Source organism: Atta cephalotes (assembly GCF_000143395.1).
Source record: "Atta cephalotes unplaced genomic scaffold scaffold00005, whole genome shotgun sequence".
Classification (NCBI taxonomy): Eukaryota; Metazoa; Arthropoda; class Insecta; order Hymenoptera; family Formicidae; genus Atta; species Atta cephalotes.
The window spans coordinates 4,108,834-4,124,115 of NW_012130069.1; the positions used below are offsets into that span (position 1 = coordinate 4,108,834).

The following is a 15,282-nucleotide window of genomic DNA, read 5'->3' on the forward strand; positions in this document are numbered from 1 at the left end:
CGTCTACGTACGTCTAACGTACTACTACGTCTCGTCTACCGTACGTACTACTACTACCTACTCTCTCTCTCTCTCTCTCTCTCTACTCTCTCTCTCTCTCTCTCTCTACTCTCTCTCTCTCTCTCTCTCTCTCTCTCTCTCTCTCTCTCTCTCTCTCTCTCTCTCTCTCTCTCTCTGCTTTTGTACATGTATATGAGCATTTATACATATACGTATGTATCGTCGCGTATATACACACGACAGACCTCTTTGGGTATTACTCACGTTACGCTGCGCTATCTGGTTCCCTGTACCCGCGCGGTTCCTCAATTATTCTCAAACAACCGCCCGCATTCTGTTCTAATACCCGCGGGACTCTCGTGTTCCCCGCTTGCTGTAGGTACATACGTATCGTATGCAGCGCAACGAGGCAAGTTATTATTGTCGTTTCGCGGCATTACGCTCGTCGCGACATACCCTATCCCTCCTGCAACCCCTTGTCGAAAAGTCGACAACCAGGCACGAAAGGGGATTCCCCCTCACGCTCTGCTTGATTGTTTTCACCGTTCGTGTATCTCGCGAAATACACGAGCGTCCAAACACTCGAGAGACACACATACTCATTCCATGCAACTCGGAAACGTAGTTAATTCCCGCCATCATAGGTCGTAACCCTTTCGTCGTCGGTGATGCAGGAAGATATCACGAATTGTTCTCGATTCGCATGGATAAATAAAATTAATAAAACGCAGAGGAGTAAAATGGGAATAAATGATTATTTGCGTTACGGAAAATTCGTACGTGGAAAAATCAACGAATGAAGAATAAATTTAAATTTACGTTTTACGTGAGTGAATATTATTAATATTAACCGCGCGAGTCGAGAGCCGCGTGTATCTCATTCGACGTTGATGGAATAATGAAATATTTCTTGCCGCGTTATTTTAATTTCGTCTCTCTGCCCTTAATTCAATATTATTTTAATTCCAGTACAAATACACTTACGCGATCACACAACAAATACAACACGGCGTATCTCCGGGAGGATAATTAAACGTCACTCCCGAGGTCTGCTTAACGATCAATACCTAATTCCGTCCATAATGATGGAGTCATGTAAGTCATACACCGCCGATATACTGACAACTATCCTTGGTATTATATCTTTTGCTTCGTAATGCAGGATATTATTATAATGACAGAATATTATTATAAAAATTAACATCTTTCGCTTTATCTAACAATTATAACGAAACGGAAGAAATCTGAGATCCATTAAACTCCGGCATTTTAGCAACTTATCAGCCCGACTAAATGCAACCACAAATCCGCCGTTGTTAACCGATTCGTGAAACTAGCCTCAATGAGTCAAACACTACAACTGATCTCAGCAGCGTGTTTTGCCTGACAGCGTGTTTCTCCGTCGAAACACATGGATCAATTTTCGGGTTCGGTGAACGACGACGGACAAATTTTATTCGAAACGACAGAATAATCGTCAAATCGTCCGTACAATTCAATTATTTCACGAGCTTGTCTCTCACAATCCTAAATTAAGTCGAATTAAGCTAAGATTTTCCAGGCATTTAGGTGACGACATCCAGGACGAAAGTATGAAGCTACAAGCAGCGACAAGAGACTGTTCGGATAAATTTGTTTTTATTCACACTCACAATCATCTGTTTCTCTCTCTTTTTTTGTGCAGTTCCGCCCACGATAGCCCCCTTTAGCTTTAAGAAGGACCTGTCGGAGGGTTTGCGGGCCCAGGTGACCTGCATGGTCGAGAAAGGCGATCCGCCGTTCACGATCATCTGGTCGAAGGATGGCGAGCAGATTTCCGCCTCCGGCACGGCGGCCGTCGCCTACGGGCCCGCCGCCGCCGCCGCCGTTGCCGCAACCATTAACGATCTCCGACAGCACTCTCAGACACCATCTGGGTTGCGCGTAACCAACATTGACGCCCATTCCAGCGCCATAGTTATCGAGCGCGTCACCGCCGCGCACACCGGCAACTATACTTGCCTAGCGCGCAATTCGGTGGCTGAGGTCCTTTGGACAGCCGAATTGATCGTTCGTGGTAAAGTAAAGAAACCGCACCACGCAGAAAACGCACCGAGCCTGTCTTTTTTTTCTCTGTTTTTCACTCACGTCACTGTTTTGCACCTGGCAGCGCACTATTGTCTCTGCGACGATACAACGATGGCGAGTGAATGAGTCTGGAGAATGAAAAAAAAAACTATCGAATCCATAAAATCTTAGACTTTTAGAAGAATGTATAAGAAAAAAAGAATAATAAAAGATAAAAAATTTACATAAAAGTAATACATATTTTTTTTAAAGAATGTATAAGAAAAAAGAATAATAACAGATAAGCTATCAAATACTAATTTGATAAATTTGATAAATTTGATATTTTTACATTGTACTGTTCACGTTGATAGATTGTAATATAAAATTTGAATTATTTTTATATAAATTTTTTAAATATAAAATAATATAGTTGCATTCTAAAATTTTTGTTAAGCTCTTTATACGAACAAATAATTTTTTTACCGTAGAAAGATATTTCAGACTTTATTTCTCAATAATCAGTGATGTCTGACCATATAGTGTCTTTATCTACTGCCGACTAATTGAACAGCCAGACTATGCAGTTTACAATCGTGCAATTTAGATAAATTGCCACGATAGAAACGATTAATTTTCTGGCCAGGGATTTACAAAATAGAAATCAACGACTGCGCGATTTAAATGTTGAGTCACTCTCCGATTCTATTCACCCGCGGCTGTTGTATCGTCGTCATTTAAGCGCAGCCGCAGCCGCCGCAGCAGCAGCCGCCATCGCAGCCATCGGTCGGAAAATAGCATGAAGTAAGAGTCACGCACTAGAGCTGCGCTCGGATTTTACGAACGAACCAAATATCCGGGTACCGCGACGAGGGTATTGACACTGTCGATGGATATCAAGCTCTCGTGTTCACGTTCAGAATTGACATGTGCGCTTAGCTTTTTGCCGGTCCCGCCAAGTAATATTTTTTTTAATTTACGAAGTAATATTCGTCCTGTAAATTATGATATTCCACTAAACAGGAGATCGTTGCTTATGTTACTATTAGCAATAAAAGAAGCTGATATTAATAGTAAAATAGGATTTACTACCAGGAAAAAACCTGATACTTTCTGGGAATTTCTTTTTATTTATTTCTCCTAAATAATCAGGGATTTTCGTGAAATTTTATTGAGGTTCAAAGAAATTTTTGGAATTTTACTTTTAAATTTAAATTCTGTCTTTTTCTGAAAACATTTTTTTTTATCATTTTTTTCTTACTACATAAAATATTGACAATCAGCAATAAATATGACATATTTATGTACATTCGTGTGTCTCGCGAGTTTTTATTTTTAAAAAAATCAGATTAAAACATATTTATAAAAAATAATATTAATTAATAGAATAGAGCTCACTAATATCTATCACATTTTACAGTCGCGTCTTGTCTTCTTTCTATTACTCTATAACAAATAAGAGTAAAGATATTTTAATAATTTAATTATGTTCATGATTTTATATTTTATATTCATTAATATTTTGTATTAATAATAATTATTATTATTATATAACGTACACTTGTTATTATCATTATTTAGTTTGTCATGTCGCTGAATATTTGTATTTTATATAATAAGGTTATAGAAAATACACTTTATGTAAATTTTAGTTTACCTAAAATATCTTATTTATTTTTCAATATGACTTTTCTACCGCTTAAAATCACTCGACCAACACTTTCAATATCTGACAGATCTCTTCTGGGTAATACATTCAGGGTAATATTCTCGCGAATAATCCACATATCTCGCTTGAAAATGTTTGGAGTCGAGATATATCCCCAATAATTTTTTCCGTTCCAATATTTCGGTATTTTGCGTTGTACGAGTCTTTTTTTTTACAAAAGAATCAGAGAAAATATTTTTCTATAGTATCCTATGCGAAATTCGTTCATTAAATTCGAGATAGTTGCGTACGAAATTTTTTTAAAAACGTATCGCGCGCACATGAACGTTAGCCAGATATTCACGAGAGACGCACAGAACAATTCGCTATCCGAATAAACGAACAACGGCATTGTCCAAATAAACGCAGCTCTAGAGTCCATTTTACGAGATGATACGCGAGAAAAGACGAAGCAGCAGCAGCAGCAGCAGCAGCCGCCGCCGCCGCCGCCGCACAGCCAGCAAGCCCGTCGCACCATCGCACATGAGCACAGCATAATAATATAATGTTATTTTACCCCACGGATCACCCCGCAATATATTTTCTATCTAGATATATATATATCTAACAGCAACGGGCGCACTATTCAACTTTGCACCTCTCACTCTGTGCCCCTTATCGCAATAATTAAGTACTGCGATCGTATACAGTCTCTGCATTAATTCCGCAAGTGTCAAATGCAGCGGTACTCGACTCTTTGACCTCTGACAGTCGAGATTTTCGGACCAACGTGACGAACAACAATATATCTTCTTTAAATGCTTCGATGTCAAATGAGAGAAGTACTATTAATTTTAAAAGTATTAAACTCTTGAACGTGTTGCATCGAGGACCGCTGAATCATATTTCGGAATACAACGAAATAAAAAAGGAGAAATACACGAGAAAAGAAGAACGAGGAATGAAATCTCGACCGATATGAGGTGCTTGTCAGTATTCAACACGATCGCAGTAGCCCAAAATGAAATATACTGCATGCGAGGGCCAATATGGCCACTTTACGAATCTCGGCTTCGCATATAGCACCACTTCGTCTTGAGTCATGGTGAGCCAGCAGCAACAACAGCGGCAGCAGCAGCGGCAGCAGCAGCAGTATAAGCAGCAGCAGCAGCAGCAGCAGCAGCAGCAATCTTGTAGTTCAATTTGGAGCACCAACTCACATTCACTTCACCCAGCACACGCATATCTGCACTGACACATTTTTCAGTTCATTTTTCTCTCTTATTTAGTTTTGAGCGTCACTAATTCCTTAGCACCGACTTCCCGATGTGACGCTCGCATCTGTTTCGTTTATACTTCTTTCATCTCCTTTTTTTCATCTCCCCTGCTCTCGTCACCGTCGTCAGCGAAAATTCGTATGCCGCCTATCCACCCTCCCTTGCACCGAGACGAATCGGTCTCGTTTGATCCGAACGTTCGCCGGAATAATCGATTCCCGATATGAAATCGTTATTAAATTGAAAGGGGGACGAAGGACCAAAAGATCGCATTTATCGGATTTGAATTAATAGGCAATCAGATGCCGCAGTCAAAGTATTTAAATTAAGAAGAAGAAAGTTTAAGCGTTCTCCAGCTCTGAGATGTAATTTTAAAAATACAGTATCTCTCTGGGGAAACCTCTGTTATTTCTCTCACTAAAATAAATTGTAGCGATAAGTCCGTGTCTTCATTATTGCGCGTGCTGCTACACTCTTTGTTGATTCTATTATCTAACACGTAGACTGCCACAGTAATTCAGCGTGAGAAATAACAAATTTGTCCATGTAGCTCGATTTTCATAATATAACAAGTATATCCTTCATCCGCTCGATCTTTCAATTATTAATCACGATTGAATGATAATATGCTTGCAAGTGCATAAATGCATGACGCATTATGTAAATGAATGCGCGAATAATTCGGCGCGCAAACGTTCGGCTCGGGCGGGACGCGCATTTTGCGCACCTTGTGCATATATTTGTACGCAACAATTGATCGTGCACATTCGTATGTCGTATTGAATTCGCACAGCACCGATTTATATCATATCACGTATATCGCTCTCTGTAATCACAGGTGTTTATCGCCGATATATTATTTTACCATTTATCGCCGATGGAAAAATCTCTCCATCGCGCGCGCACGTTGCAACGTTTCCGCACTTTTCCTGCCAGTCACTCCATCCTCTGCGTCTCTCTTCCATCTGTTTCTTTGTCGTTAGACAGACGAAGAAACAGAAATGAGAAGAAAGACAAACGAAAAGAGCAAGCAATCCGCCAATACATTGGCGGACAATCCGTAATTTTTATCAGCGAAAGTTTTGCGCCGTTTGTCCGCAATCCCGAGAGGACACATCAGTCCTCTCCTCGCGCACCTTCAAATCCTATTTCTCTTTACTTTCACGGCAGCTGAAGTAGGAAGTTGCAGTAGGCCAATCCTCTCCTCGAGAACTTTTCGCTCTTGCCTCAGCGCAATAAGCTTAGATAAAGAAACGACGAGATTCGGAAGAACATTCCCTCACGAATTCAGTGTTCTCGGTAAAACGCGACGTTTCATCAAAATTGAAAGTTTAATAGCTGCGCGATAAACAATTTTTTCTTGAATTAATTTGACATATTTCCTCCAATTAATTAGTAAAAAATCATGCGTTTATTAATTTATTTCTCCGTGATAAAAATTTATTTATGTTAGATCAGATTATTTAGTCTTTCATAATTAATTAAGATGTAAAATTGACATTTTTTTGCAATTTGAGGAATTAAGTATAATTAAGTAGAACGATTTTCGTCATTTGCTCGCGGATTTTTAATCGAGACGATCGGAACTTCCGGACCGCGTCGTTGTAGTAGCTGTCGCATGTTGGGATACGTGACAATCGATTAATGATTGCGCATTGTGGGTCAGTACCGCCACGATGGGTGGTGGAGCCGCAGGACGCCCGTGCGTCGGAGGGGATGCCCCGATTGAGTTTGCATTGTCACGCCGACGGGTTTCCGCCGCCGTTGGTCACATGGCGACGTGGCAGCGGCAAGAAACCTGGCAATTATCACGACATTGCCAGCCATGAGCACATGCAGGACCTGAGGATACACTCTAACGGTTCATTGGTATTTGGCCGGGTTCAGGAGGATCATGAGGGCTTCTACCTATGCGAGGCTGTAAATGGCATTGGAGCCGGGCTCAGTAAAGTCGTTTATCTCACAGTCAACGGTATGTATTAATTTTAATTGTGTCCTCAAGTTAGTCAAATTCGAAAATTGCTAATAAAGTTATAAAGCTTATTTTTAAATAATATAAATTAAATAAATAATATAAATAATATAATATAAGTTTAAATAATATATATAAATAGTATATAGATGTTTATCATATTTTTGTACCTCTCAACATTCACAAAGTTAAAGTAACTATTTCTTTAAAAGCATTTTTTTAATTATACACTATTAATATATCTAAGAAAGTCTTATTTACAATTTTTTAATAATATTAAGAATTATAATCTCTACTAAGAAACACAAGAACAAAAGTTAATCGAATCAAATTTTATTATTTGTTATAATAGTGGAAAAAAGTTATTTGATCTCTCTGTTAATATCTGTTTCTTAATTAATATCTATTCTTTATATGATCTAATTTAATTGTCAAAATGAAATTTAATAACTAGGAATGTAATTTTTTTTACAATAGAAACGTCATTAAACCTCCCATTACTAGCTACAGTTACAGAAAATACTTTAACGCTAAAGCTTTACGAGATAAAATAGCTTTCTTTCTCATATTTCTTTTTAATAGGATTAGTCTTCTACTAATTGGTGATTAACCCTAATTGGATCTCGTTGAAACTTTAGGTATTATCAACAGTATGACGATTGACCCGTGTAGTCAATTTAATCCTTATCCTATTAAGCATTGAGGAAATATTTTTTGATGAAATAATCGAATTGTTCAACCCTTTTTATAAAAGATGATTTTTAGAATATTAACAAAATTTACTTGATAACATATCTTGTCATTTATTTTGTTTAATTCTTAATTGTTAATTTTTCTGTTTTTAAAATTTTTTTTAGTTTTATAACTTTTAAATTTCATTTTAAAATAAATATGTACGAGAGATATCAATAAGTCACATTAATATAATATTTAAATTGTATTATTTATAATAATAATTATTATAATTTATAACGTACATGTTATTAATTAAATTATAGTTCATAATAAAATAAATAATCTAATACAAAAATCAATTTAAGATTGTTTAGATCTTATTTCATTTTCTGTAATTATTTTTGCCAATTTGATCTGCCTCTTTTTCTGTTAGCCATCTTATTTTAAAAGACCTATATCTTTCAGGATAGAATTTTATACAGCATTGCACAAAAAGAACAATTTTGTTAAGCATCTAAAAATTTATATAGATACAGATACTAATTTTATTGGATCATTAAAAGAATTATATAATTCGCCCAAGCTGGAATATTGCTAGAATATTTTTTTGCAGCTTTGCTCATTATGTTTATTATTTCTACATAATTATTTTGATGGTTTAACAAAATTATTTTCAGGACTGTATCTAGCTAAATTATTTAATACTTTAGCAAAATCATTTTTTTCTGTACGAAAAACACTTTAGAATAGAAGCACACATATACATGTATAAAAATTTATGAGATACAAAATTATAGAATTTTTTTAAACTTGGTGGTTTGTTCAAAGTATAACTCAAGAATTTAATTTTATCAAATAGAATTTATTTAAATGTGACTGTGTTCTAGAATAATCTAAAATAATATGCGTTTTAAGAATGCACCATACCTGATTATATAATTATATAATTATAAATAGAATTTTATTTTGCTTGATACAGTTCCCGCACATTTTGTGGAAAAGCATCGTAATCAGACCGCGAGGCTAGGGTCGAATGCTTCTTTACGTTGCGAAGCGAAAGGCGACCATCCTTTAAAAATAGTTTGGAAGAAAGCAGGTTCCCAATTAGATCCTAAGCTTCCTGATTATCGTTATACCCTTAAGGAGGATAACACTACCGACGGCGCCGTTAGCGTTCTCGGTTTCGTCAGCACTAGCCGCGAGGACAGTGGAAGGTATTTTTGTATCGCGTCCAACGCTTACGGCCGCGACGAGATGACGATTCATCTTTATATCCAAGGTACTTTTATAAATTATTATCTAGACTATGAGACTATAGAAGCGCTTTGAAAAATCATCGGCACCGAATACAAAGACACATTAATTGATAATATTACTTGAAAGATAGTATTAATATACAGAAGGACATATAATAACAACATAGCAACAAGAAAAAAGTTGCAATAAAAATAACAATGATATTTCCGTGTTAACGTTGACATTTAATAATCGTTTGTTCTCTGTCGAAGGTAGGAGATAGTCAATGAAGTTCATGAAATTATTGCGACGCGAGTTATCGCGATGATGCCTTCGGGGCGTCAGTCGGTCGGTTGTTTGTGCGTAACGCTATTTCGCTGAATGTAATTATCGTAATGTATACAGGCACTCGACAACGCGCGTCCATTTAATTTAATGTACGTCCGTGCAAGTACGCGCACGGAGAGACAGATGAGCCGGTGGCTCGCACTCTCTATGTGTTCTCCAAAATGAGATACGCTTCGAGCGGACGTATTGCGCCGGATAACCCGTGAAATATGCATAATGCAGGTACGCGACAATCGTGCCATAACTGAAAATTATTCCATAGGACGCGATACACGATGGACTATGCCTCGGAATTAGCCGAAAATTCCCAACTAATTGTCCAACTGTAATTTCACGCGGTGAAACATTTTAATAGAGGTTATACCAAAAATCAGACTGACGCTATTTAAAATAGCGTGTTAAATGTTGAAATTATATCTGCATCAGTCAAGCTTTTATTAGATAATACCGTCGCTATTATAAAAGCGTTATAATGCCTCTTTAGATATCATGCAAAATAATACATACAAAATAATACATATTAGAATAACTGATCGCAGATAATGCACATAGTATAAATAAAAATTTTTATCTGTAATAAATATGATAGTGAAGGAGTTAATTTAAAATTCTTAAAACTCATACATTAAAATATGAAAAACGTATACTAATTATAAATCGGATTTAGTAAACAAAAGAAAATTGTTTAAACGAAAAGTTTAATATTGACTTTACATTAATTTTAGAATGTTATTGTTACGTAAATTTTTGAATGAGATCATTAAGCGTTAAATTATTTAATGATCATTAGGAGGTTTAATCTATCATACTAAAAGCGGAGAGAAGCTTCTAGAAATTCTGTCTGTTATATATTAGTTTGAATCCCCTGATGGTCAATATTATATCAGCATTATATCTAATAAGGGTAGGTTCCATTTGACGCTCACAACGCTCGCGAGCATTCTTATTTAACATTTGATAAACAACAAGAATGAAATAATTCCACGAGCGTTGTAAATGGAACTTTAGACTACCGAGGCCTTAGTAATATTCTTCAATAATTGGTATAATTGGTATATGAAGGAATATCTTCTTTAAGCGACGTAAATAAACAATATAATATATTAGGTGTAGTAAAAAGAAATCCATTTTTTTTCCATTCAATTTCATGCAAAAATAATGGATTTCTTTTTACTACCTAATATTATAGGACCGTATATGATAACACAAACTATAGAAATCAAAGCCTTACATGGTCTAGCTGGATCTTAAATGCTTGTATAATTCTTATAGTCTAAAGGACTCTCGCACGGAATGCAAGAGATCCGAGTTCTACTCTTGGCTGAGATAATATTTTTCGCAATAAGAATTAACTACAATATTAAGATTTTTTCGAAGATGCGAATAAACATCAAAAATTTTTTTAAATTGTCAATTTGATATTACTGCGGTAGTTATTTGGTTAGTGTTTCAAGATCGAAAAATCATTTCGGCGCGCATTTCTAAGAATTACATACGTAATATATAAATTCATACAAGAATCATACAAGCATTTAAGATCTAGCTAGACCGTGTAAGGTTTTGATTTCTATAGTTTGTGTTATCACATATACGATCCTATAATATATTATATTGTTTATGTTATTTATATTTCTAAATTATAAATATTTTGTTATTAAAAGAATGAAATGTAGGAAAAACTTGTGTTATATTAATAAGAAGGCCTTTTCTTAAGGATAAGTAAAATTTACTTATCAATTAGCAATATTATACCACTCAATAGTGATAGCATTTTAAAATTAAAAGAGACTTCTACATAATCATTGATATATAGAGCCTCCAGACTTTCCACGGAATCTTCACGTGATCGAGAAAGGCAGTCGTCACATTAATCTAGGCTGGACGACTAGTCAAGACGGGAACAGTCCAATTACCCAATACATAATCGAGTACAAAACCGAATCAGGTAAGCATCGTAGCAATTAAGGTAATTGAAAAATGTAATGTCTACAAATTTAATATTATTTATATTTAGGAGAACATTAACATAAAAAAAAAGAGTTTTTAAAATAGATTAAATTTATTAATAAATTTATTAATAAATTATTTCTTATATATATAATATATAATAATAAATAAAATTATTAATAAAAATTGAAAATATGTTAATAAAAATCTGATACCTAAGTATTTCACATTTGGTTTTATATTCTTGATTACAAATTGCAAACAAGAGTATTTATTTCTTTAGAGAATTTATTTATATAAATATATATAATTAAATTGCAGAATTAGATATTCTAAACTAATTTATATTCTGGATAAATATACATATACTGTGATAAAAAGTATTCGAACTTTAAAAAAAATCCGCGTTCCTTCAAGCCGTTTGAGAATGACAATTTAATGACATTGTTTATCAATGGCGATTTTTATCGAACAAAGAATTTGTTTGAAATTTTGCGTCATAAACGAACAATTCGTTTATGACGCAAAATTTTAAACAAATTCTTTGCTCGATAGTTTACGATAAAAATGTGCCACGCACAAAAATCTTTACTGACATAAACAACTGTCATTCTCCAACGGAGAAAGAACGTCATGATTCATTTTTACTAAATATGAAGAACATGTGTAGCAAAACAAACAGATTTGATTTACAGTTTTCCCGCAATTTAAAAAAAATAAAGTTCGGATATTTTTTGCTCACAGAGTATATAATTCAAAATATTAAAAGAGCTGATAACAGCTCGTGGACAGGTAAAAACATAACAGCAGTTTCATCTGATCGACGTTTCTTTGACCCAAGGGATTAAATTACCGCAAGATGATCGTTCAATTTTGCAGAAGTATGGCACGACCACACGTTCCACACGACAGTACCGGGGACACGTGCTCGCGGCCACGTGAGCGGTTTGCGTCCAGCGGTCACTTACCAGTTTCGGATGTACGCGGACAACGAACTGGGTCGAAGTCAAGCGAGCGACGTAGGTATCGGGGCCAGGCCGAACATTTACAAGTCAAATCGCACCCTCGGACGATCGTATTCCTCGCCGACTAGTCGGTCATCCCCTTCTCCCTCGAGAATTAAAACAATCGGGACACCGGTGTGTGATGGGAATCGAGCTCGATCGATATTTTCCGCGCGCATAAAAAAAAAAGAACTATCTCATCTCGAAACCTATCCCTCTCTCTGTCGTCTCTTGACGGATGTGCGGCTGCATTGTTGGCCTGGATTTAAATTGCGCTCCACGCTGCTCTTTCGAGCATATCGACCCCTCTCGCACTTTTTTTCTTCCAGAAAAGAATTCGTTTGCGCGTTTAAGGATGCAGTCTGCGTAACATCCGCCGCAATGCTTTGAAGCGAAATATCGAAATGCATCCAGCCAAATTCGTTCTGTTCCCGCAGATTCTCCCCAACTGCGATCTGCGTTTCACATGTTTCCTTAAACACCGACGGCTGACATCCGGATTTTATATTGCACTATATGTATTTTTTGAACGATTTCTGAATCCATGTCAATTTCACAAAAGAATTTAATTTCCGTCTTTATTTTCCGATCGTCTCTTTTTGTAATTCAAATTCGTTACAAACAAAAATGATAAAATACTTGAAAAGTTTAGTAACAATTAATGGGAAAAAAGAATACGCAGCGAAAGTGAATGGATTCACCAAAGATTTCAAAAGAAGATTTTATGGGCTTTTCAGATTTTAGAAACAACAACAGAGGGAGAGAAACCGGGTGGACCACCGCGAAATCTCAAAGTAGACCCCATCAGCTCGACCGAATTCAACGTCACCTGGGATCCGCCCGATCATGATTTATGGAACGGCGAGATACTCGGTTATCATGTCGGCTACAAGGAACACAGGTAACGACCGAAAACACTACCGTTATTTTAACGACGTACCTCGACAGATAGGGGTTTGTTTCCTCCCTCGCGCGCTCATACATATAGGCACGCACACAGAATTCCAACTTCCTGTATTTCAGCCCACAGAGCTGATACCGCGTAGAATTCACGCGCCATTAATAAACGACGAGCTATCTCGGGGTCAGTTATTTATCCGCCTGGGGCAACGCTGACAAATCCTCGAAAAACTATAGGCTTTTTTTTACGACCGCGTTTTGTTACATCGCTTCAGTGCGCTTTTGTTGTGATGCTTTTACGAACCAGTTAAATTTGATATAAATTTTTTCCATCTTTTTAGAATGCTAAATTACATTGGACTAGGTCAATTATAAATTCGATGATGTAGCTTATGCGTCGTGTTTCTATTTTTGATCACTTTTTAACTTGTCTCTATTATTAAATTTTTAATCGATATATTTAATTTAATACACAATTCGCATAACACTTTTCACTTATTTATTATTTAAACTGCATATTCTGGAATATTTATTCAAAAGATGAAGTTTCTTTATCTCATATATTATATATTTTTTTAATTATAATATAATTTTATTTTAAGTTTATCTTGATTTCTGCCACGTGTGTCATCCACATAAATCCATATTATTTTTATATTTTTCACACAGTAATCTAATATCAAGTAAGTTTCGCCGCCGAAACTTTACACAAAGTTTAAGGTTAAAAGGAGATACTTGACACCCTTTCTACGAACTAATTAATTATACAAACCAGGTGTAACGAACACTTTCGTGAAATTCAGGTTGGGGGCGGAGCAATATACGTATAAAACTGTGGAAAGACGGATCTCGACAGCGAGCGTCGCTCTGGGTTTGGCAAGAACATCCATGCCGGGACGTCAGCATCACTTGACAAACTTGAAGAAGTTCACGCGTTACAGCGTGGTTGTTCAAGCGTTCAACGCCCTCGGACCTGGTCCCATGACTCAGGAAGTTGTGGCGTCAACACTCGAGGACGGTAAGCGACCGTGAAAAAAAGCCCCGTCAATCGATTCATTTTCGGCAAGCGTCAAGGACACCGCAAAGCATGTTTTTACAGCTCTGATAAAAATATAAATCGGAGTATAAATCAAATGTAAGCGTAAACGCCTCTTTTACATTTCGTTATCTCAATTTTCTCCTCCTAGAAACTTCGTTTATGCTTCTATTACTGTTCTATTACTATCTCTTTACATTCGACTTATGCTCTGATTTATATTTTTGTCAAAAAAATGTCTCGCTAAAATGAAAAACAATTTCTAAATCATTTTGCAAATTTCTTAAAATAGTTAAAATAACGATGAAAATATGCAATAAATGTCAATCTTAAATCTTAAATTTGGTCCAGATTAATTTTATTAAACTTTATTTCGGTGAAGTGACACGTTTATCGTAGGTTTTCCGATGAATCGAACAACGACGAAAATATGCACATTGAACGCCAACAGAATTAACATATTTGATACGATCGATCGGCGCATTCGTGAGTTCGAGAGAGAAATTCTCGTCTAGACGGCTATTTTTACGTCAGAACTCGACCCGAGAAGCTTCAAAAATTCATGAAGAGAATAATATTCGCGCCTTCTCGCGAGCCTATCACGAATTCCGCTATGAATACCGACCGCATGCGGCCGTGGCTGCACGACTTCCCGGATAAATAATAAATTCAGATGCGGCACCCGTGCTCGCAAATAACTTCTTTAATCTTATCCCCGCCGGGGAATGGCGGACTCGACGAAACTTTCAAGTGCAAGCACTCCGATATTTTCGATCGTGGAGAGGCAAACATCCCCACGACTTACAACGGCAATGGTATCTCTTTAAAAACTTTCCTCCTAAACTCGTTCTTGAAATATTCGCGTAGTCACATTGCGCTCGAATATACGACGAATATCGATATTTTAAATGTAGTACGAGTTTTACGAGCTGCACTGTTCGTATTTCCTAAATTATCACTATCGTAAAAATATATCCAATTCACAGCAATATCATAATTTTCATTGAAATTAACATACGGATAAATATCTACGTGTGTGAATATATATATATATATATATATATATATATATATATATATATATATATATATATATTATTATTATTATATAATAACGTAAGTACGTACGTCGTCGTCTTACTTACTTACTTACTTATTATTAATTTAATTTTATTTACTTACTTACTTAATAA

At 36.0% G+C, this 15,282-nt stretch overlaps 1 protein-coding gene across 1 annotated transcript in view; it reads left to right on the plus strand.

The window, feature by feature from the left end:
* Positions 1–15,282, plus strand: part of LOC105626328 (Down syndrome cell adhesion molecule-like protein Dscam2) — an 89,440-nt gene that overhangs the window by 66,046 nt on the left and 8,112 nt on the right. Inside the window, exons 10-16 of the mRNA XM_012207630.1 lie at positions 1,685–2,056; positions 6,638–6,943; positions 8,598–8,897; positions 11,016–11,147; positions 12,029–12,168; positions 12,891–13,054; positions 13,857–14,071. Of these exons, the coding sequence (XP_012063020.1) occupies positions 1,685–2,056; positions 6,638–6,943; positions 8,598–8,897; positions 11,016–11,147; positions 12,029–12,168; positions 12,891–13,054; positions 13,857–14,071 (1,629 nt within the window). The remainder of the gene's footprint in view (positions 1–1,684; positions 2,057–6,637; positions 6,944–8,597; positions 8,898–11,015; positions 11,148–12,028; positions 12,169–12,890; positions 13,055–13,856; positions 14,072–15,282) is intronic.